At 37.0% G+C, this 24,539-nt stretch overlaps 1 protein-coding gene across 11 annotated transcripts in view; it reads left to right on the top strand.

The window, feature by feature from the left end:
• The window catches only part of RHOT1 (ras homolog family member T1), an 83,101-nt gene extending 58,562 nt beyond the window's left edge, over positions 1–24,539 (top strand). For 3 of the 11 annotated variants that reach the window (XM_009251497.4, XM_054536635.2, XM_063718093.1), the window contains 7 exons: positions 1,514–1,644; positions 2,668–2,751; positions 5,684–5,803; positions 6,884–7,086; positions 8,134–8,229; positions 9,892–10,014; positions 23,423–24,539. In XM_009251497.4, coding sequence (XP_009249772.1) covers positions 1,514–1,644; positions 2,668–2,751; positions 5,684–5,803; positions 6,884–7,086; positions 8,134–8,229; positions 9,892–10,014; positions 23,423–23,540 — 875 coding nt within the window. In that variant the 3' untranslated portion in view covers positions 23,541–24,539. Of the gene's footprint in view, positions 1–1,513; positions 1,645–2,667; positions 2,752–5,683; positions 5,804–6,883; positions 7,087–8,133; positions 8,230–9,891; positions 10,015–11,506; positions 16,600–19,849; positions 19,971–23,422 lie in introns of those variants that run through there. The other 8 variants (XM_063718089.1, XM_054536634.2, XM_024235049.3 and 5 more) reach the window with 8 other exon arrangements.

Here is a 24,539-nt window from a genome sequence, read left to right on the forward strand (position 1 = left end):
GAGACTTTGCTTCAAGTCTACTCCCTGCGGTTACTCCACTGATGAAAATGAGGAAGAGCTGTGGGCATTAAAGGATTTACCAGTTGATCTTGCATTTTAATTTCCTTTAAACATTAAAAATAATGCGTATTAACTGTTTTCTGTATTAATACAGCTTTCACAAATCTTGTAAGCCAGGCATTCTTGCCAAGCAATGTCCACCACTTAAAGTAAACCATATGTATGGAAATAGCAAGTTAAGGAACTGATCATTTCAAGAGTTTCTTATATCCCTGTTGGTGGAAAATCTGCCATATCTTACGGGAAGCCCTAGCACAAGAAGACAGCCTTTCTTAAATTGACAGAGCAGGTACCCTTTAAAATACTTAACCAATTAGACAGTATTTAATTCAACTCTAGAGAATAAGAAAACAGTCACTAGCCAGCCATGAGGTTCTTTCACTCAGCACATTGTGGACATTTTTCTGTATCAATAGGTATACTTTTATATCTCTTAATGTTAAATAATGTGTCACAATATGGATGTTCTATAACTTATTTAACTATCCCATAATTATATATTTTTATCATTTTCGGTTTTTTTTCTACTATCACTAGTATCTCTGGTGAGGTCTGTTGTACTTCAGTCTTCAGGTATAGCCTAAGGAGGTTGTTTTTGTTTGTTTGTTTGTTTGTTTGTTTGAGACGGAGTCTCTCTCTATCACCAGGCTGGAGTGCAGTGATGAGATCTCGACTCACTGCAACCTCCGCCTCCTGGGTTCAAGCGATTCACCTGCCTCAGCCTCCCAAGTAGCTGGGACTACAGGCGTGCACCACCATGCCCAGCTAATTTTTGTATTTTTAGTAGAGATGGGGTTTCACCATGTTGGCCAGGATGGTCTCAATCTCTTGACCTTGTGATCTGCCCCCCTTGGCCTCCCACAGTTCTGGGATTACAGGCGTGAGCCACTGCACCCGGCTCTAAGGAGATCTCTTTACCTCAGGAAGGGATGCCTGCTGTCCTGATGATACAGCATTGTTTTGTGGCATGCCTCTTTTACAGTTTACATTTGAAAGGACGGCTAACCCCAAAGTGTGTGTCCCTTTCCGTTTTATGGATCCAGCTCCAAGAGAGTGCAGATTTGAAATAGCATCTTTTAGTTTATAATAAGTGACAGTTTATCACAGAAAAAAATTAGATGGAATATAATGTTGGCTATATTCTTAGTAATTTTCATTCATTTTTTCCTTATGAAAATATACTATTTTATGATGAAATAAATGTTTGGTTACTCAAAATTCACATTCCAGTCAACTTTCAGAAATGCATTTTTTCCACTAACTGGGGCCCTTCTGCATTCTGTGTACTTCATTCACATACAGCTTGGCTGTTGTACAATATGTTTGTTTATAGATCAGCTACTTCATAAAAATAATAAGCAGCAATGCCCCATTTTGCAAAAGGTGGAATGGAGGCTCAGTGAATCTAAGTGGTACATATTTAGTGGGGTTTTTTTATTATTATTATTTTTAGTAACAAGAGATAAAAAGATAGACCTGCAGAAAAAACAAACTCAAAGAAATGTGTTCAGATGTAATGTAATTGGAGTGAAAAACTGTGGGAAAAGTGGAGTTCTTCAGGCTCTTCTTGGAAGAAACTTAATGGTGAGAGTTCTCGTAAAATACAATTTTATCCAACAAATTTTTATAGTTACAAGTTTACATAATGTTTTCATAGCCATTGACCTTTTTAGATAATTATTAGAACTCAATGGCCTGTATTAGTCACGTACAGTCTAAATGTAACAATAATCCTGTTGAACTATCTTTATCTTTGTTTCATTGATATTAGCTATCATTTGTCTTTTTTTAACCAGTGTTTAAATGGGCATTAAATGACTACAGATGTGAAAGCACCTAACACAGTCCTTGGCATGAAGTAAATGCACAGTAAATAGTTTGAATATTGAATATTAATATCTAGTTCTTACTACTCCCTTGAGTAAGAAGAAGAAGAAGACATATTTCTTTTCTTCTTCTTCTTCTTCTTCTTTTTTTTTTTTTTTTTTGAGGCAAGGTGTTGCTCTGTTGCCCAGGCTGGAGTTCAGTGACGTGATCATGGCTCACTGCAGCCTCAACCACCTGGGCTTAGGTGATCCTCCCACCTCAGCCCCCGGAGCAGCTGGGACTACAGGCGTGAACCACCAGGCCCAGCTAATTTTTGTATTTTTAGTAGAGATGGGGTTTTGCCATGTTGCCCAGGCTGGTCTTGAACTCCTGAGCTCAAGTGATCCTCCCACCTTGGCCTCCCAAAGTGCTGGGATTACAGGCATGTGCCACCACACCCTGCCGACATATTTCTAGATGGGTATTAATCTCGATCAGACCAAATTATAGTATAATGAAGATTGCCAGCAGGTGGCTCTAGAATATACTTTCAGTAATACGGATAGTTTCCTTCCTTTTTAGCTACTGCTTGTACTTTATGCAGAACAAATACATCTTTTATTTTAGGTCTTTAGAACTAAGAAACATAAAATCAATATCTCCTTTGTACTGATAAATAGTACACAGTGTAGGGAAGAATGCCCTTTTATTTATAACACACCTGCACATATACACAGAGGTGTTTGTGTATTGTTGAAAACTAGTTACTGCAGATATTGAGATTTTTGGTTCTGTTTTCAGAGGCAGAAGAAAATTCGTGAAGATCATAAATCCTACTATGCGATTAACACTGTTTATGTATATGGACAAGAGAAATACTTGTTGGTAAGAAATTCTGTGGCATACAAAAATTACTAATTATTGGGTACATTTTTAAATGACTTTGAAAACAAATTGGCTTCAATTGAATGACTCTATGTAGAACTTGTGTGTGATTTTTTTTTTTTATTTAATTTTTTTTAGAGACACGGTCTCACTGTGTTGCCCTGGCGAGCTCTTGGGCTCAAGGGATCTCCCACCTCAGCCTCCCAAGGAGCTGGGACCGCAGGCATGTGCCACCATGCCAAGCTTGATTTTATTTTTTTTCATCTGGTTTATTCATTAGAATTTTAAGTCTTTTGGCTAGGCATGGTGGCTCACGCCTGTAATCCCAGCACTTTGGGAGGCCAAGGCGGGCGGATCACCTGAGGTCAGGAGTTTGAGACCAGCCTGACCAACATGGAGAAACCCCGTCTCTACTAAAAATACAAAATTAGCCGGGCATGGTGGTTCATGCCTGTAATCCCAGCTACTCGGGAGGCTGAGGCAGAAGAATCGCTTGAACCCAGGAGGTGGAGGTTGTGGTGAGCCAAGATAACGCCTGCCTGGGCAACAAGAGTGAAACTCCATCTCCAGAAAAAAAAAAAAAAAGAATTTTAAGTCTTTTTATCTATGTGATGATTACATAGGTTTAGATATAAATAAAAATTCATCATTTAAAAAAAATTTTTTTTTAAAATTAAGTTGGTACACTTAATTGTATGTTAGCTATACCACAATAAGAAAGTTGAAAAAAATGGGTCAGGCGTGGTGGCTCACGCCTGTAATCCCAACACTTTGGGAGACTGAGTCAGGTGGATCACCTGAGGTCAGGAGTTCGAGACCAGCCTGGCCAACATAGTGAAACCCTGTCTACTAAAAGTACAAAAATTAGCTGGGCGTGGTGGCACGCGCCTGTAATCCCAGGTACTTAGGAGGCTGAGGCAGGAGAATCACTTGAACCTGGGAGGCAGAAGTTGCAGTGTGCCAAGATTGTGCCACTGCACTCCAGCCTGGGCAACAAAGTGAGACTCCATCTCAAAAAAAAAAAAAAAAAAAAAAGTTGAAAAAAACTGAACTCCCCTTTTACTTTCTTCTACTTCTATTTTTTTTTTTTTTAATTTTACTTTAAGTTCTGGGATACATGTGCAGGTTTGTTGCATACGTCAACCCATCATCTAGGTTTTAAGACCTGAGTGCATTAGGTATTTGTCCTAATGCTCTCTCCCTCCCCTTGCCCCTCACCCCCCGACAGGCCCCTGTGTGTGATGTTCCCCTCCCTGTGTCCATGTGTTCTCATTGTTCAACTCCCACACTTATGAGTGAGAACATGCAGTGTTTGGTTTTCTGTTCCTGTGTTAGTTTGCTGAGAATGACGGCTTCCAGTTTCATCCATGTCCCTGCAAAGGACATGAACTCATTCTTTATTTATGGCTGTATACTTCTGTTTTTTAAAAAAATTATTTCCTGTACTATTGACTAGAAATTAATATGAAAACCCTGCTAGTGCTTGGTATTTTATCTGTAATCTGAATCAAGTTTATTTAGCAGGGAAGGGAATATTTAACAAATATGTTAGCCTTAAAAATGTATAGGCTACTCTAGGCACACTGCCTATGGGTTAGCCCTGCTCTGCAAGGAGCAATAAAATCAAACAAACAATACAAAAAGTACAAAAGAAGGGCTGAAAAGACACTATGAAATACAGTAGAAGGAGGATTATATGGGCCAGGCGTGGTGGCTAACGCCTGTAATCCCAGCACTTTGGTAGGCCGAGGCGGGTGGATCACCCTAGCCTGACCAACATGGAGAAACCCTGTCCCAGGCTGGTCTCAAACTCCTGGGCTCAAGCAATCTGCCCACCTCAGTCTCCCAAAGTGCTGGGATTACAGGTGTGAGCCACAGTGCCCACCCTTGAATTTTACTCTTGTTGGAGATCGTTTTATCATAGATGGACTATTTAAGAAATTTTATAATAAGCACCGAAGAGTGGCAGTGAAACAGAATAAAAATGACCTTACTGTAAAGAGTCATTTGCTTTTTGTTTTTGATTAGTGGGGAGAAAAGGTGGTGTGGTAGAAAGAAAATAGATTTGAGAATCATATCTGAGTTTAAATTTTGATTTGATGACTTCTTAGATGTGTACCATGGGCAGCTGACTTAATCTTTCTAGCCCGTCTCCTTATCTGCAGAATAAACAATGCATGTAGAGGGCCTGCCCCCACACATTAGTCACTCACTAATACTAGCTTCCATAGAATCTTTTTTTTTTTTTTTTTTTGAGACAAAGTTTCACTTTTGTCACCCAGGCTGGAGTGCAGTGGCGTGATCTCGGCTCACTGTAACCTCTGCTTTCCAGGCTCAAGCGATTCTCCTGCCTTAGCCTCCCCAGTAGCTGGGACTACAGGCACACGTCACTGCACCTGGCTAAGCTTCCACAGAATCTTAATCACCATTTTTAGTCTGCAGAATCAGAAGATACTTATTTGTCTGTACTTTGTTTTTTGTTTTTTTTTTTTGAGACGGAGTCTTGCTCTGTCACCCAGGGTGGAGTGCAGTGGCGCAATCTCTGCTCACTGCAAGCTCCTCCTCCCAGGTTCATGCCATTCTCCTGCCTCAGCCTCCTGAGTAGCTGGGACTACAGGCGCCTGCCACCACGCCTGGCTAATTTGTTTTGTATTTTTAGTATAGGCAGGGTTTCACTATGTTGGCCACGCTGGTCTCGAACTCCTGACCTCGTGATCCGCCCGCCTCGGCCTCCCAAAGTTCTGGGATTACAAGCATGAGCCACCGCGCCCGGCCTTGTCTGTACTTTCTACTTTTAAAAATGGCCTGAAAAGTTATGCTTAACCAGTACTTTTAAAGTTAGAAAGTCCAGGGAAGGAAGTAATAAGCAATCATGACTTAATGTATCAATATTATGATACTTATATTTTTCATTATCTTTTTCTTTTACAAGTTGCATGATATCTCAGAATCGGAATTTCTAACTGAAGCTGAGATCATTTGTGATGTTGTGTGCCTGGTATATGATGTCAGCAATCCCAAATCCTTTGAATACTGTGCCAGGATTTTTAAGGTTTGTTGCTCCTACAGACTATGACTGAATGTAACTTCATATGGACTTTTTATGGAATTGCAGTGTGGTGTTTCCTAACCACAAAAATGCAACAAAATCATATGTATTTTAAAAATGCATACATCTTTACCCTATTCCTGAAGGTTCTGGTTTTGCTCTAAAGTGGCAGAGTCTCAGACATACATATTTCTGAAAGTTTTCTACATGTGATTCTGAGATGCATTCCTGACTGAGAACTTTTACATTAATGCAAGGTCTTCCTGGCTGTTAAAGTTACATATGTCTGCCTTCTCTCTGATGAAAAAAAGGAGTAGTACATATGGATTATATATTGCCAAATATACCAAGAATAAATAACAGCCAGAGGAAAGGGATAAATCTGAAGCTTAGAAAGTCTATCAGTCACTTAGGGATTATCAATAAGATTCAATAGGAGTAAAAAGCTATGTGTACAAAGGTGTTTATTCTAGCATTGTTTTTAATAGAAAAAAACTGGAAATAATCAAGATGGCTAACAATGGACGATGATTTACTGAAGTAAGATAAAATAATCTAGTGGAATATTAGGCAATATTTAAATTACAAAATAAAAACAATAAATGTAAAATTAAAAATAGTTTTGAATTCTGAAGAATATGGAGGACACAGTATTACCTTTTAAGTGGTTATGTCCAGCATGACTGTGACTGTACAAACACACATAAAAATGCATGTGCTCAAGGACTAGAGGTGATATTAAAAAATGAAAGTAGTTTTTATAAAAGAATTCAGGTGGATTTCTTTATATTTCAAAATATGTGTGTTTAATGTGTGTTTTTAATTACATGTATTTTTTTAATTGTAGTAAATCTAAGGAATCAGTATAGGTCTGTTTTGTCATCAGCATTGGAAAAGTGGTCTGGATCTTATTTATTATATGAGATTTACCTAGACCACTGCCAATCTTTGCCTTTTGGTTCATTTTTTCGCTTTGAAACTACTGTTGCTTTGCCCATCTGGAGGAAATGCTTGGTTCACATTTAATTAAATAGTAATTTTCGAACTTGTTACCAGATTTTGATTTCATTTTTTATTCCATAGCAACACTTTATGGACAGCAGAATACCTTGCTTAATCGTAGCTGCAAAGTCAGACCTGCATGAAGTTAAACAAGAATGTAGTATTTCACCTACTGATTTCTGCAGGAAACACAAAATGCCTCCACCACAAGCCTTCACTTGCAATACTGCTGATGCGCCCAGTAAGGATATCTTTGTTAAATTGACAACAATGGCCATGTATCCGTAAGTACTTGCTGTCTTCATTTTCATGTTGCATGGTTCATAACATTGCATGCCATTATTAGCCGTGAAGGGAATGCAATATCTTTGTCACATAGGAATTGTTCAGCAACAGAAAGATACTTTGTAATGAGAAGGTACAAATTTGAGTAAATGCAAGTTTGGTTTGAATGCCGTAATAAAATGATATAAACAGTGCTTCTGGCAATATCTGTATAGTTTTGAGCAGGCTGTAACTACCTTAATAAAATAGTACAATAAAACACAACCCCCCACCCAGCATTAAAAAATAGTTTTACTGGAATAAAATGGGTTTGGCATCATGTTGTTTTATGCTTATAAAGCATTTTCATATGAACAGAAAGTTTATATTTTTCTGTTTTTGACCTTAGGTATATGAAGTTTTCTAAAATATTTTATTAATTTATGTTGAAATTATGGGTATGCTTCAGTTAGGATATGTCTTTTTTAAGTGCTGCAAAGAGTAGTTGTAATTGAAATTTCTACTGTATAAATGTTTTACATTAAGTGTTACGAGCCACAAATTTCATGTACATTTATTATATATCTATACATGCATATGCACAAGCACATAACTGTGGTCATCTCTGTAGTTTACTAACTGCCTTAAAATTGCATGGTTCTTAATGGCATTCGCCTCAAGTAGTGTGTTTGTATAAATTCTGTTTTGTAACAAAATAGTTTTTCAGGCAGTGCGTTTCTCAGGACTTTATAGCTTATTCTACTTATTCTTATGTTAGTCTCTAAATTATTTTTCTCCTTAAGAAAACTACAGTGTAACATAGAGTAATAATCAAACATTGCTATAAACCAAGAATGACATTTTTCAAAAAGGTGTTGATTTGTACAGATTTTTAAAGTCAGAGTTAACTTTACTGCTATTTTATTACCTAATACTTTTTTTAGATGCAACAAACCCTTGAATTTCTATTTGTATTCGAAGACAAGTCATTCCTATTATTATAGAATAACCAAAACCTTATTTATGTTTTACCTTTGCTTTAAAACTCTCATGTATGTTATCTACAGAGAGGATCATTACAGAGACAGACTCTCCCGAGACATGGGCCACACTGATAGAATAGAGAATTTGAGAAAAATCTGGGTCTTTCTAAAAACTGCTTTGTAAGTTACTTTTTCTTTATGACTTCTGTGGGATTTTGTTGATATTTTCTTAGAGAATGACCAAATCTCCTTTCTTGCCATAATTAACATTTAGTAATTATGTAGAAACGCACTGCTTGGTCAGGCTTCCTGCCTAGCTATATATTACGTTGTCTTCCTTACTACATAGATGTACTTCTTTAATCTTGTAATTACAGTAACTGCAACTGTGTTTTTACATCTGCATTTTTAAAACATTTTGCTGTAATTCTGTTGTGTGTGTGTGTGTTATATGATAAATGTACATACATGGACCACTTGTTTATATGGTTAATCCCAAACTACTTCTCATGAAGCATCTCCCTGTTGCTAAGCATACTTTGCATCTCTCCTTTTTGGTGGGTGGAGCCTTGTGTATGTTAAAGAATCAGATTTGATTTATAAAATAACAGATGGATTCCAGTATGACAGCTGGCAGTGACTTAGTAGCAGTGATTTGTTCATCATCACAAGTCAAAAAAAATGAAAAAAAATGAAAAAGGAATGTCTTGAGCCTATACAAGTTTTTTTTTTTAATTCTTGTTTTTCTTCATGTTGGGAATTAGGCATCATTGGAATGCTGCTAATCGTCACAACCATGCCACCATGTGCTGTGGTCTCATCAGATCTCATAAGCTAAGCCAAGTCAGATTGGGCCAGTCTTTTGACTGAGAAGCCTATAAAAAAAGTTCAGGTGTTACAGGAAGTGATGTCATTGATTCATCAGGTGGCGCTCTTCTGAGTGGGTTCTGAACCAGTACCTCTTCATGGGTGGTGTGATGGCTTTGTATGAATGAGTGGCTCTGACCACTGAACAGTCATTGGAGACCCCATACTTTGGTAGTTAGAGCCGAGGTGAAATGGGTTGTCCCCCGTGCCTGCACCAACTAGTGCAACTCTCCTCAACCAGAAAGGAGTCAGAAAGCCTCCCTAAATTTCATATCTAATTTCAATTGGATCCATTGTTGATTTTTACATCCTCAACCAGAGTTTCATACTGTCATATATAGCTGCTGTGTTTGGGTAGCAGATGAAATCAACCCTATATTTTATTTGAGTAGAAATTTATAAAGCACCTTGATTTAGTTCCTTTGAGAGCCAGGGTGCTTGATGAATTAAAGACGTTGTTGTTCACATCTTCTCAGGGTTGAATATACTTGTCTTTTGACTCATTCGTATATTTATCATTCTTCTCCTTCCTGGTTTTCAGGCATGTGTGTATGCTGAGGGAGGAGGAGGAGGGAATGGTTATTTAAACGCTAGCAAACTTTGTCCTTTTGGTGGGTGCTTATGGCTTACTCAGTTTTTATTTATTTAGACGAGGGTGCCATCTATTGCTGTGCATATTTATTCCACAAAAATTCATGTAATAATAATTCCATCCCCCCTCCAAAAAAAGCAAAAGTATCAGCTAATTTTCCCTAGATTTTCTACAGGGAGGGAGGAGGAAGCTATTACTATTTATTATGTTTTTGGTAAATGTGGAATTCTGCACAACTTTAGCATGCCCCATACTGTCCTTTTCCTTTCTACAAAGAGTGTTGCTTATGCCTAAGTCTTTTTTTTTTTTAAGTTGGCACACCCTGACTTGTGCCATATTTGTAAGTAAGAACTCAACTCCTGTCCTTCTGTGTGTTTTCGCAGCCATGCCCGGTTACGCTGTATGTGCACCTGCAACAGGTGTACATTTTGCATCTGTCAGAACTTCCTCAACTCAGACTTGCTGCAATCTGTAAAGAACAAAATCTTCACTGCAGTTCTTAACAGGTTCTTAACTTTATTTACTGGGTACCAGGCATTCTGTTAAAATACAAAAGAAAAAAGCGGATAACTATTTATTATACAGATACTCACTACAAAGACAAGCTGACTGATGCCCAACTAACTTCCACTAAAATTCTCACTGTGATGACAATGTTTAGTTTTGGAAGCATCCTTAATAATATTTTTAAATTAATAGGTATATTTAGAGGACTATAAAATAAGATTTTGGATTTTTTTCATAAGGAAGATAAATTATCTTTCCTATTAAAAGATAATATGTATAGGGAAATTAAAATTTTTTGGCTGTGAGTTAATAGATTAGGACTTTCGTAGTAAAGAAAAGACACATTAATCCTAAATGAAAGATATTATATTATACTGTACTCAGCTTACATTAAAATAATATATCTCATTAAAACCGTAGTAATGCAAACAGTATTTTGAGTTTGAAAAAATATTCTATTCTTGAAACCATTTATAATTATAATCTGCTTTTAAGTACCTGGAGTGTTTATTTGAAAGAACATGGTTTCTAGACATGATGATAATAACCAACTTTAAGAACTCAAAGGAATATGGAAAAGAGAAAAAGATCTGTAGTACTGTTTTTTTAGGCCTTTATAATTGAACCAAAAGCATGAAGTAATCCTATAAAGTAATACACTTTTAAGAAAGAAAGAGAAAAAAAAAGGATGCATATATTCCCTCAAAGCAGTAATCTTGGAAGTTTGTATTCTTATTCTGATCATGCTACCTTTGTTCAAATCAGTTTTACATTTTTTGAGCATTTAAGAGCTGAATACTAATTTGTACCTGATGTCATATGTGTATGCATTAGGTTTCATTAGGTTTTTGAAAGCATTTAAAAGTCATTGGGAGCTGGGCTTGATTAAGATCAAGCTAAATATTCATTTTTGGTTAGAAATGGGTCAGTTATTTGGCTCACCATTGGACATTCACTGAGGGCTAGACTTTAACTGTATCAAATGACCATAGTTTGTATCCACCAGCAATATAGTGGATGTGTCTATGAAACAGTGAGTTTATTTCTTCTGTGAGTCAGAAACTGATTTTGAAGGCATTCTGAGAGTTTCAGTGATGTTTCGAGCACTAGCAGCTCTGGAATAAGAATGCAACCATCTCAGGTGACTGCTTTGAAGGGATCACCACACTCATTTGGTGGCAAAGTTCTGCTTCTGTGCTTTAGCACCTTGTAAAGTAGTAACATAGACAGATTCTCTCATGATGACTGACAGAAAATGCAAGGCTAGTTCAAACCAAACAACACTCAGGTGCTCCAGTGTTGGGAATCGTTGAGTTGGAAGAAAATTCTAGAATTCATCTGGCCTAACCTCCTGTTAGAATGCCTTCCTGCAAGCCTTCCTGAGAGAGTGCTGTTTATCTGCTGATGGCTTGCCTCATTGGAAAGCATTTTTGCTTTTGCTTTTATTATTTTTTTTAACTAAATGTTTTCCCTATAACTTTCTCTCTTTAGTTTTAGTTCTGCCCTTTAGAACAACATACGACTATTCTACTCCCTCTTCAACATAGCAATCCTTCAGGCATTTGAAGACGGCCATCATGTCTCCCCTAATTTTCTCTTCTCCAGGTAGAACATCCCCATTTCTTTCAGCCTTTTCTTAAATTAGATGGTTTAGTGAACTTATCATTCCTGATTGTCTTCATCTGAAAGCCCCTTAGGTTTTCACAGTACCTCTTAAAATGTGCCACCAAGAATAGAAAGCAGTGTTGCAGTTGTAGTGCGACTAGTCCAGAACAGTGGGCAGCTGTGTTTCACAATTAGGACAGCATCTGTCCAGGGCATGAATTAACTTTTTGGCAGTCCCATCCCACTGTTGACATACATTGTCTTGGGGCTAATTAAAGTCAGATGTTTTTCATATGAAGAGACAGATGTCCCCTCCTTTCTGATGTGTATTTGACATTTTTTAGTTGATGCTTTAAATCTAAATGCAGATACATATATATCTCTATTAAGTGTCATATTCTTTTTGATCCATTTGTTCTAGCTCAGTCATTTCAAACATTATTTCTGTCATTTGTCCCATTATATATTTCTCTAAGCATTGTGTTATTTGCAAATTTGGTAGATATGTACTGTTTTTCAAGTTACTGATGAAAAATGATGTTGAATACCCAGAGGTTGGAGAGAGAGAGAGTGCTAAACTGAGCAAGCCCTATAGTATTCCACCAGAGAACTCTTCGTCAATGACAGGTTCAAAATTCTTGGGGAAGGATTTTTCAGTCAATGAAAAATATGTTATTATCCAGCCCACATTTTATCTTCCTGTCTTATCAGATATTTCATGAAGGATTTTTCTAAAATCAGTACATAATTTCTTCCATATTCCTCTGATCTACCAATATCATAATTTTATTTAATTAGCAAACAACATCTATTTGATGTCTTATTTTGGTGAACTCACCTTGGCTCCCTGTAATTGCTGGTCACAAACCACCTATTTTATTACCTATTCTAGAAACTCTTGATTGTCCATAATTACAGATTGATTCATTGTCTGTGTCCCTGGTGACAATTTTATTCCTAGATTGGTTTAGTTAGCTTTCAAATAAAATTGATTTAGTTAGCTTTCAAATGAAATAGGACAGATGTGCATTAAATGAATACTATTGCGCATAGTATATTATACAGTGGCCCTCAAAGAGAAATCAGTAATTTTTGGTCATATCTATTTATAAACTGGTAGTAATTTAATGGTAATGTCAGCACACATCCTGACATCTGGTAATCAAGAACGGAAAGAATGAAAATGACAAGTAGAGGAACCAGTATACTTTTCAAACACTCCTTCCTTATCCCCGTTAGTATTTCAATCATTTATTTAAGAGAAGTACAGTGGAATTTTAGGGGCTGCGTATTGGAGTTTCTTCTAGTTTATGAAAGGTAAGTAAGATAGGTAGGTGGGGGCCAAAAACTCAGTGCCCACAGGTCCTGGATGGATAATGTAAAAGAATGAAGGTGGCCAAGTATAAGAAACAAGGAGAGGTGGGGACTGTGACAGGCACTGTCTAAAAGAGGCAGCCACCACTCAGCTCTGGCCATTTGTTGTTGTACAAGTCTGGTGTTGCCAGGTTTTCTGGTTTTACAAGATACTGGAAATCAAGGTTTTGGTGTGAAATTTCCAGATATTTAGAGATTAGCAATTAATTAACAAATTTCTAAAGTACTAATCAGAACAAAGCATGTTTATAGTCCACCAGCTTGCAACCTCAGTCTTAAGGTATGGCCTAGTCGTGAAAATAGAGGCCAAGGAAAAGGACACATAGAATGAAAATGTCTCTGGTCCCATCACCACACCACCACTTTACTCCTTTCCCATGAAAAATTTGAAAAAGTTATTGGGTGGTGGGATGAGAATGGAACCACCTTTCCCTGTTACTTCTCAGGTTTTGGCAGCTGTTACTAGTTGGTCATTATTGGTTTCCTGTGTTAGACGTATCCTAATGTTAGGCACAAAAAAGATTGATTGACTAATTAAGTAAAAGTCATTTAAAATTTTTTCACTGTATTTTATTCATAGGGAGGGTTCTCACCTAACACTAGGTCCTAAGTCTTTGTTTTTAGATATCAGAACTACCATGCTTAGTGTTTGATTTAGAATTGTGAAAGAGCAGTTCTAAAAGGCTTGTCTTTTTTTTTTTTTTTTCTTGAAATGGAGTCTCACCCTGCCACCCCAGCTGGAGTGCAGTGGCATGATCTCAGTCCACTGCAACCTCCACCTCCCAGGTTCAAGTGATTCTCGTGCCTCAGCCTCCGGAGTAGCTGGGACCACAGGCATATGCCACCTTGCCCGGCTAATTTTTGTATTTTTAGTTTTGCCATGTCTCAAACTGGTCTCAAACTCCTGACCTCAGGTGGTCTGCCCGCCTCAGCCTCCCAAAGTGCTGGGATTACAGCTGTGAGCCACCGTGCCCAGCTGTCATTTTTATATAAGTAAAAAGTTTCATTGAATGTCTACAAAGAATTAAATTAGTAGACAAGTATTGGTCTCAAATCAGCACATTGTTTTAATGTGCTTGTAAAAATTTTGGTCACTGAAATAGAAATTACTACCAGATATGATACATGTTTGAGACCACATTCTCTTATTACCCCACTGTCCCCTAACCCCACCTTGATGTGATTTATTCATTCAGAGTACTTAATTTAAGTACCTGCTTTGAATAGGAACCTGCTGTGAACTGGGGCAAAATTTGAAAATGAAGAATATATGGAACCTGCCTTTAAGCATCTTTCTAAATATTATTTCTCTAAGAAAAACATTTTTTAACTTTGGTTATATTTTCAGTGATGTTAGTCCTTCATGCTAAAAAGGAAAGTGCTATATAACCTGATAATGAATTTAGGCAGTTTCAAGAGGTTAATTTCTGCAAGTGTTTTTCCTTCTATGAGAAAAAAATTGTCTTTTTTCTTGAACTTATTTACTAACACTATATATTTTAAATATAGAAAAGAATGAATTAAAAATTTTTATTTCCAACTTAATTGAATGTATATTAACTTTGATATGTGAGAGTAGTGTTAAACACATCTATCTCACATGTAATCTTTCTCTTGGTAATTATGATCTCACTCAGATCTGGATAGGTTTATGTTTTACTTTAGACTAATTTATGAATAACTGGAATTATTTGAATTTAAATACGTGTGGAGGATGATTAACGTGGTCAGATGATTTTAATCTTTGGGACTGCTTTCATTTCAAGTGGTATAAATTACGTTACTGGAGAAAAAGACCTTTTGAATATATTTTAAATTTTAAATATCTTTTAAATTTGAAAGTGATTATATATAGATGAGCTTGATTGTTGGTTTGAACTACCCAGGATTTTTATTTATTAAGTATTTATTACTCTGACTTGAGAACACTCCTGCTTTGCATGAGAATGTTACTAGATTGTAGTGTGTCGTGAACTTTAATTTGTCCTTTTTTTTAGGTGTTTGTTTTCATTTGTTTGTTTGTGTCACTTAGTCATTTTTTAATACTCTCAATCTCCTTCCCAGCTAGGTTTTGTGTATAATCTCACCACTTCTAACCTGTTATTTAATCAAATATTGCTTATTTTACAGTTTATTATTTGGGCATGATTTCCTTTGTGCATATTTTGGTTTTAGGATTTCTTTCATTCTGTTTTATTATTTGCATTAGCCATATAAGTTGTTGGTTCGTGTTACTTCTTAAGTTCAGTAGCAGCATTTTATTTTGACAACCAAGTGCATAGTTCACACTGAATATTTACAGAGACCCAAAAGTATGATGGATAGACATCATACCTATTGTATTTTTTTACCCTATTTATAATGTATTTTTAGATTAAATATATGTGTGACTTTTAAGCCACTCATTAATGACTGACTTCATTTACCCATATTGCTTTAATAATCACCCAAGTTCTTCCTTTATGTAGTTTGGATTCATTAATTAATATAGGAGCCCTTTGTTGACGAAAGGATTTTATTACTGTTAGACAAAAATGAACTGCTTTTTCATAGGATTGCCTTATGAAAAGGATAGGTTTCTAAAAATTTTAATGTTGTTAAATGTTGGAAATCTAAGAGTCCTTGGGATATTACGTTATAGTAGAATATTTTATCCAAGGAAGTCCTGCTTTAGTTTCTTATGAAACTTATTTATTCCCTTGTATGAAGGTCCTTATAAGACTATTTGTGAATTTGTATACATAGTCATATATTTAAAGTTATACAAGAGTTTATGTTATAGATTTTCATTAAGTAAGCTGCTACTGCTTATAATTTTTAAATTTTCTGTCATTTGGTTAATATATTAAAGGACATGACAAGGTGAAGTTTGCCTTATCTGATCTTTAAGTATCACTAGCTAACATATAGATATTGGAGCATTTCCTTTGTATTCATGATCATCTGTAAATTCAGATTCTTCTAATGCTTGGTGAAGCATTTCTTGACATTAGTGCACACCTGTGTCCTTTCCCAAAGTATGTTACTATTTAGGCGTGCTCAGTTAACAGCTTGCTTATGGTTTGTGTTGAAGCTGCTAGACACTGTATATTGATTCCTTAACCTATTTTATCCTATTAAATATTTATCCTAATAAATATTTATCCTAATAAATATCCTATTAAAATATTTTATGCCTATTGGCTCAGTTAGGAGAATTGTCCTTATTAAAATTGTTATTAGCAGTAGTGGCATTATTTTTAAAAGTAGATACAGAAAATATGGCCAGGCGCCGTGGCTCACGCCTGTAATCCCAGCACTTTGGGAGGCCGAGGAGGGCGGATCACGAGGTCAAGAGATTGAGACCATCCTGGTCAACATGGTGAAACCCCGTCTCTACTAAAAATACAAAAATTATCTGGGCGTGGTGTTGCGCACCTGTAGTCCCAGCTACTTGGGAGTCTGAGGCAGGAGAACTGCTTGAACCCGGGAGGTGGAGGTGGCAGTGAGCCAAGATTGCACCACTGCACTCCAGACTCGTGACAGAGCAAGACTCCATCTCAAAAAAAAAAAAAAAGAAAGAAAATACTTCACCATATTGAAACATTTGGAGAAATAAAAGCAGAGAGTCCAGAAGACTTTTTTTTATTTTTAATATTTTATTTTATTTATTTATTTATTTATTTTGAGATAGAGTCTCACTCTGTTGCCCAGGCTGGAGTGCAGTGGCCCTATCTCAGCTCATTGCAACCCCCACCTCCCAGGTTCAAGCAATTCTTCTGCCTCAGCCTCCCAAGTAGCTGGGATTACAGGTATGCACCATCACACCTGGCTAATTTTTTGTATTTTTAGTAGAGACGGGTTTCACCATGTTGGCTAGGCTGATCTCGAACTCCTAACCTCATGTGATCTGGCTTCCTCTGCCTCCCAAAGTGCTGGGATTACAGGCACGGGCCACCATGCCTGTCCTCAGAAGACTTTTTTTTTAAGTGTAATATTTGAAAATAGAAAAGGGCCAAGCGCAGTGGCTCATGCTTCTAATCCCAGCACTTTGGGAGGCCAAGGCAGGAGGATCACTTGAGCTCAGGAGTTCAGGACCAGCCTGGGTCACAAAGTGAGAGCCTGTCTCTATAAAAAATAAAAATAAATAAATAAATAAAGCTGGGTGTGATGGCTCACACTTGTGGTCCCAGCTACATAGGAGACTGAGCTGAGAGGTTTGCTTGAGCCCAGGAGGTCAAAACTGTAGTGAGCTGTGTTTGTGCCACTGTACTGTAGCCTGGGTGACACAATGAGATCCTGTCTGAAAAAAAAAAAAAACAGAGCTGGGCACAGTGTTTCATACCCATAATTTCAGCACTTTTGGAGATCTAGGCAGTAGGATTATGTGAGCCCAGGAGTTCCAGACCAGCCTGGGCAACAAAGTTGTATTAAGACCCCCATCTCTACAAAAAATCATAAATTAGCCAAGTATGGTAGCACGCACTTGGGGTCCCAGCTACATGGGAGGCTGAGGCAGGAGGATCACCTGAGCCCAGGAGGTTAAGGCTGCAGTGAGCTGTGTTCATGCCATTGCATTCCAGCCTGGGTGACAGAGCAAGACCCTGTCTCTAAATAAATAAATAAGGACAAAAAAATTTATGGTAGTTTGGTGACCTCAGTATAGTTTTCAACTTGAGATACGTAATTACAAATGAGAAAAAGCTAAATATGGTATCTCTGTGCCCTGGTAACTTTAGATACACTTGTATTGCAGTTATATTGGTTGTTTTAGAGTATTATCTTAAAAATCTATACCTGAGATATATATATGGGTAGAGTTGTAAAATTAGAAGACCATTCACATTAGTGCATTTGTACATCTCTTAGTTGTATTTTGGAAAGAATAAGATGGGGAGATGAGAGGAGTGAAAAATAGGAAATTCAAATACATTTCTGAGAAATTGTGTGGGAAGACTGATAAAAATGACTCTCTGAGTGGAGCTCCTCTGAGTAAAATCTCTCAGTTTTGCTTCTTTTCAGTATTTTCTACTGAACTTTTCTTTTCCTCTGCACAATAGCTTACAGTCTAAGACAAGGTTAATTGATATCTGGGTAACAATTTCTGAATTCTTACCCTTCCTCTATGTTGCCCAGGCTGGTCTTGAACTCCTGGCCTCAAGCAGTCCTCCAACTTCAGCCCCCCAAAGATCTGGGATTACAGTGTGAGCCTCTGTGCCCAACCAGTTCATGTTTTTATATTCACCTTAAGTTGCAGAATTAATTAAAAGTATTTTGTATGCCCTTGCACTAAAGATATTCAGTGCAAAGGTACATAGGAATTTTGGCCAGTCTGCATATGCCTTGTGTGACTGTTCACAGTTCACACAGTTATTCGTTTAACTCTCTATTACCTGAATTTTGCAACATTTTCTTCTCTCTGCATTATTAAGTAGTGGCCTTAATAAAACCCAAGTCCAGATGTGTTGGTTGGCTCCTACACCTGTGTCAAGGAGAAACTTGACGTCTGATACATTCATGGGCCTTCAGCACTTCTAAGCCAGAAAGCCAACATCCCAGACACAGGAATTTTCACCTAAGAACTTGAAAGCTCTAACAAACTGCGAATGATTAGTTAGGTTATATTCAACATTTAGTCATTATTTCTAATGTTCTAAAAAGAGATACTGCTTAACTAAATGATCTTATTCCACATAGAGTAGGAAAGTTTGGTGATTTTGATATATCACTAGGTTAGAAAAAAAACCTTTATACATAGACACGTACACATTTTTGACCTTGTAACATTTAATTCTGGAAAGTCTATCTTAATGAAAACATCCTAAATATAGAGAAAAATTTTATGTAGAAAGATAGTCTTTTTTTTGTAGCCACAAATAAATGGAGATAGCCAGGTTGGGCATGGTGGCTTATGCCTGTAATCCCAGCTCTTTGGGAGGCTGAGGCCAGGAGTTCAAGACTAGCCTGTGCAACATAGCAAGACTCGATCTCTACAAGAAAGATGAAAATTATCCAGGCATGATGGCACACACCTGTAGTCCCAGCTACTTATGTGGCTAAAGCAGGAAGATCACTTGAGCTCAGGAGTTCGAGGCTACAGTGAGCTAGGATTGCACCACTGCACTATCCAGCCTGGGTGACAGAGCAAGACACTGTCACTGAAAAGTAAAATAATAAAATAAAAGGAGATAGCCAGCAATAGGAGAATAGAATATAATCCAGTTATTTAGAATGTTTCCATAATTGATGAAGAAGTCCATACCTTATAACATGTATGAAAAATATATGGAATTATACACACGTTGTGTTTGCAGCTGTGTAAAAAATACATAGAAAAAGTCTAAAAGGGGCTGGGCACAGTGGCTCACTCCTGTAATCCCAGCACTTTGGGAGGCTGAGGCAGACGGATCACTTGAGGTCAGGAGTTTGAGACCAGCCTGGTCAACATGGTGAAACCCCATCTCTACTAAAAATACCAAAAATTAGCTGGGCACCAATACCAAAAATTAGGTGGTGCATGCCTGTAATCCCAGCTACTCGGGAGCCTGAGGCACAAGAATGACTGGAAGCTGGAAGGCGGAGGTTGCAGCGAGCTGAGATTGCGATACTCTGTCTCAAAAAAAAAGAAAAGTCTAAAAGGAAATACCTGACCTTTTAATTTGTTGCCTTGGGTAACATAAATGATTTTTTTTCTTACTTTGCCTTATTTTCTAATGAGTGTATATTAGCTTTTTTATATTTGAAAATAAAGTAAACTTTAGAAAGAAAGAAAAACTATGCAGTAAGATACTATAAGTTATTCTAAGATGATATTTTCTATAAGTCATTTTGAAAGAATTATGCTTTTGAATTGTGGAAGAATTATTTCTGCTTAAGTTTAGAAATGAGCCAGAAGCGGCCAGTCGTGGTGGCTCACGCCTGTAATCTCAGCACTTTCGGAAGCCGAGGTGGGTGGATCACCTGAGATCAGGAAATCGAGACCATCGTGGCCAACATGGTAAAACCCTGTCTCTACTAAAAATACAAAAATTAGCTGGGCGTGGTGGCATGCACCTGTAGTCCCAGCTACTTGGAAGGCTGAGGCAGGAGAATCACTTGAACTTGGGAGGCGGAGGTTGCAGTGAGCTGAGATCGCGCCACTGTACTCCAGCCTAGCGACAGAGTAAGATTTCGTCTGTCTCAAAAAAAAAAAAAGAAAGAAAGAGAAAGAAATGAGCCAGAAGCTTTATGAAACTGTACTTGCCTCTGTTTGAGAACTGAAAGGACAAACATGAATTAGTTTTTGATACTTTTGGAATACATGTGTGACCACATTATTCTCTATTCAGGTTAAGCAATGATAAGCGTGCCCTCCATTTTAAATGCTTTCTCTTTTATAAATAGAGCCTGGTAATGCAGCCTTTAAATGCAGGTGGTACAGGTGTAAAATAGTTCTCTAAGTAACTTTCCATGTCTAAAAGTGTCTTAAACAGCTACTGTAACATTGATGGAGCCATTGAAATATATTTTATAAGTTAATAGTTACTTTAAGTTTTAAACTAGCTGTATCTTGAACATGTATCTATATTGATCTTGAAATGCAAAAGAAAACTAAGCAATAAGGTCAGTCAGAATATATTATTTCATGTGTCTTAAAACACAAGGGAGACCAGCCTGTAGTTCCAGCAGTTAGAGAGGCCAAGGTGGAAGGACTGCTTGATCAAGCTCAGGAGTTCAAGACCAGCCTGGACAACATAGTGAGACTTCATCTCTATCAACAAACAAACAAACAAGAAACCACAAGGGAGCTCTGTAAAACAGATATCCATATTTGAAGACTATTTATAAGAAATCATTTTGATTGATTTTAATATGATTATAGCTAGCTTAAATCCTAATTCTTTTTTCCTCCTAAGTTAAAAAATAAATGTAAAAATTTCAAAATAAAATAAAAAATCTCCATCAGTGCAGATGCATGATAATCACAGGGAGGCCAAAGATAAAGAGAAACCTCTAATGCACCTTTATCTATGCTCTGACTTTAAATTCTGTACATCTGCATTGACTTGGAGTTGTAAACTTTTGTTACTCTCATCATAGGTCCATGGTGGTCTGTTGAGTTTGGGATGTTGGACTCAATTTTTTCACAGATATATATTTGTAGTTTTTGATAACCCAAAGTTATAATCATCTGTAAACTTCATGACTAATAGTTGTTAACCTCATTTCTGTTGAATACTTATGGTTACTATATGTTGTCAGGTACTGCTTATGGTATTGGTTTAAAGGACTTGGTATTTCAGATGCACCAAGACCAGCCTCATAGGGATGTTTAGAGAATGTATATAACAGCTTTAGGTTTCCTTTTCTGGGGTGGGTGGGTGGTGTGTTTGTTAACAGAGTACATACAGAGATTTTTTTTTTAAGTTTGGCAATTTGCTATAGAATACATTTATTTTAAATATAGAAAACATGAGATCCATCATATAGGGTGGCAACTCAATTTATGTGTGGGATGCATAATTGAGAGATGTTATTTTGAGTCCCTTTTTTTGTGAGCTCTGCTGTGAACTGCAAACTATGTGCATGTGTATAAAAGGTTAAGAGCCCGGGTAGCTGAGTGGGGTGCCATGCTGTTAGCAGACAACGAAGGCAGTATTACTCACCAGGTGCATGCTGTCAGCTCTGTAGAAGATTCCATCTTCATGGAGTCATCTCGTGGTCCACTTTTTCTTGAAGCCAGGTAACATTTCCAATGGGTTGGCCTCGTTGGAGTTTTTCCAGCTTGAAAATCCTAAGCATTTTCTTCTCTGACTTTTTTTTTTAATAAAACACTGTCTGTTGGAAAAACTAACTTGCAAGCTGGAATGAACCTGTGATATCACTTTGCTTTGTAAGAAATAATTACGTGAGGAGTGATTTTTTTTTTTAAATAGAAACTGGTGAGGGTGAGAATTGGAGTGTTGTGTCTTGCTTTGTTGTGGTGTTAAGCATGGAGCACTCTGGCTTGTGTTGTAGACTTTTGTTTCTAGGGATGTACAGACTATTTTGTGATAACTAATCTGTTCACTTTGACTATTACTGAGGCAAAGTAGTTTTGTGCAGTTTGAATTCTTGGCTCTGAACTCTTGCATATGTCAGTGCCTTGGTCTTTTAATGATATCTGACTTTTGCTTCAAATCTGTTTAACTTAGTTATAAAATAACCTAGACAGTCTCTCTAAGCTCTTAATTTTGTAAGTTTTCTTTTCTTTCTTTTTTTTTTTTTTTTTTTTTTTTTTTGCGATGGAGTCTCACTCTGTCACCCAGGTTGGAGTGCAGTGGCACCGTGTTGGCTCACTGCAACCTCTGTCTCCTAGGTTCAAGCAGTTCTCCTGCCTCAGCCTCCCGAGTAGCTGGGATTACAGGCACCCACCACCATGCCCGGCCACTTTTTATATTTTTAGTAGAGATGGGGTTTCACCAGGTTGGCCAGGCCAGTCTCGAACTCCTGACCTCAGGTGATCCACCCGCCTCAGCCTCCCGAAGTGCTGGGATTACAGGCATGAGCCACTGCACCTGGCCAATTTTTTAAGTTTTCTACATCATCTCAATTGTGTTCACTTAGTAACTAAGACTTCAGTGACATTTAAATAAAATGTTCTGACCTTTTCTTTAGAGCTTTATCCTCTTCATGGTAAGCTGTCATACTTGAGACTCTTGAGGGTACTTACTGAGCATGCTCACAACTCAGTTTGTGGTACAGGCTGTCCCTGTTCTTGTCATGCATACTATGGCTTCTTTTATGTCATTGCCTTTCAATCCATCACATTACATTATGTCTGTTAGTTGGTATCATTATCACTGCCTGTCTGACTAACACCAGGGATTGGTTTTTTTTCTCTTTAATTAGCAGTAACCAAATTAATGCAAACTGATAAATCTTCCCCTCCCTCTTCGGGTTTTTTGGGGATTTTTTTGTAAATTTTTATGAGGCTTAGTGTTTCCAAAGTTGACTTTAATCATTTCTCTTAGAAAAGTATTGTCACTTGTCACTTAACTGCTTACAAAATAGCTTTCAGTTCCTGGGGATAGGAGGTTGCACATTATTTAACCATGAATATGATCCTCAAAATTGTGGGAACACCGCCTTAATTTTCATTTTGAAGGACCGTGATGGTATTATAAAATGCTAGATTGATTTGTCTAACTTCTTTATTTCCTGTGTGAAAAAAAGTTTACAAATTTAGATGTCTACTCCCACAAAGTAGCTAATTGTCTTTATTAGTGTCTACATTATGTCATTTTCTTAAAGTAATGATTAAGTAATTATATACATGGCTATATTGATCAATGTTTTTGATAAGCATTACTGTATGCAATTAGCTTGACAAGTGTGCTAATACTTCCTTAAAAGTAGACTGCTAAATAACTGGTATAGGGTTTTCATACTAATCATGTTTTAAATAATAATTATATTTTCTGACTGCAGGCACGTGACACAAGCTGACCTCAAGAGCTCCACGTTTTGGCTTCGAGCAAGTTTTGGTGCTACTGTTTTTGCAGTTTTGGGCTTTGCTATGTACAAAGCATTATTGAAACAGCGATGATATAAAAAGAAATACTGTCCCTACCAAAAACAAATACTTTTATGTATATTCTGAATGCTTTAAGTTCTGCTAGAAATATTGAGATATTTATACATGCAGAGTTACTTTATTAATATTTGTAATTCATGCATAAGAGTATTTTAATGATAGTTATAACTGCAGTATTGGTTAGCATATGGAAAGAGAACAGCTAACAGCCAAACTAAAATGGCTAAATTCCAGAGGCCAAAAGGGAATATTTTGTAAATATATGTACATATTCAGGCAAGATATGGTCTCCCAAGCTGAGTTCTAGAAATGATGTTTCTAGACATTTCTAAATGGTATTGTTAGTGCTCACTTGGTTCACTCTTCTAGGTTTAAGTTAGCCCAGAGATTGTATTTACTCATGGATCACTTTATTTATTTCACATTTACTCAGAATGATCCTTTGGGTTCTATAAGGACATAAGGCACAATTTGCCATTCTCTCTCCGTTTTTAAAAACATACAAGTCAGTGTCAGCTTACCAACATGACATTTTTTCAGTCACTTGTGGTAGGCCAGCCTTGAATCCATCGCACAGTCTAGAAACTTGTGTAGCTGAGTGTGCAGCTCACCTTTAAGGGTGAAGTGAGGTAAAAGCAATTAGCAGAGGCGTTATCTATGTGATTATGTTGCTTCCTTGTCAGTATGTTGAATTTTATAGCCCTTTCAATGAAATGAAAAAAAAAAACAATTTGTATATTACCAATGTTTTTAGTTTAAATAAAGAGTCACCCTTACTACTGTTGAATTTCATCCCAAGTGTAAATCATTCTATAATGGCTGTGTCTGTTATAGTATATTACAGTAACTGCATGTGTTACCAAGTGTTCTATATCAGGCTAGGATAACCTAGAGGCAGTAATTTTTTAAATGATAAAATAAATCTAATGAATATAAACTCTCATGATAAACCTATTTTTTCCATCATCAACCTTTTCAAGTATTTAAATAAATAACTGCTGTGTACTGTGA

The sequence above is a fragment of the Pongo abelii genome, chromosome 19 (genome assembly GCF_028885655.2).
Source record: "Pongo abelii isolate AG06213 chromosome 19, NHGRI_mPonAbe1-v2.0_pri, whole genome shotgun sequence".
Taxonomy (NCBI): Eukaryota; Metazoa; Chordata; class Mammalia; order Primates; family Hominidae; genus Pongo; species Pongo abelii.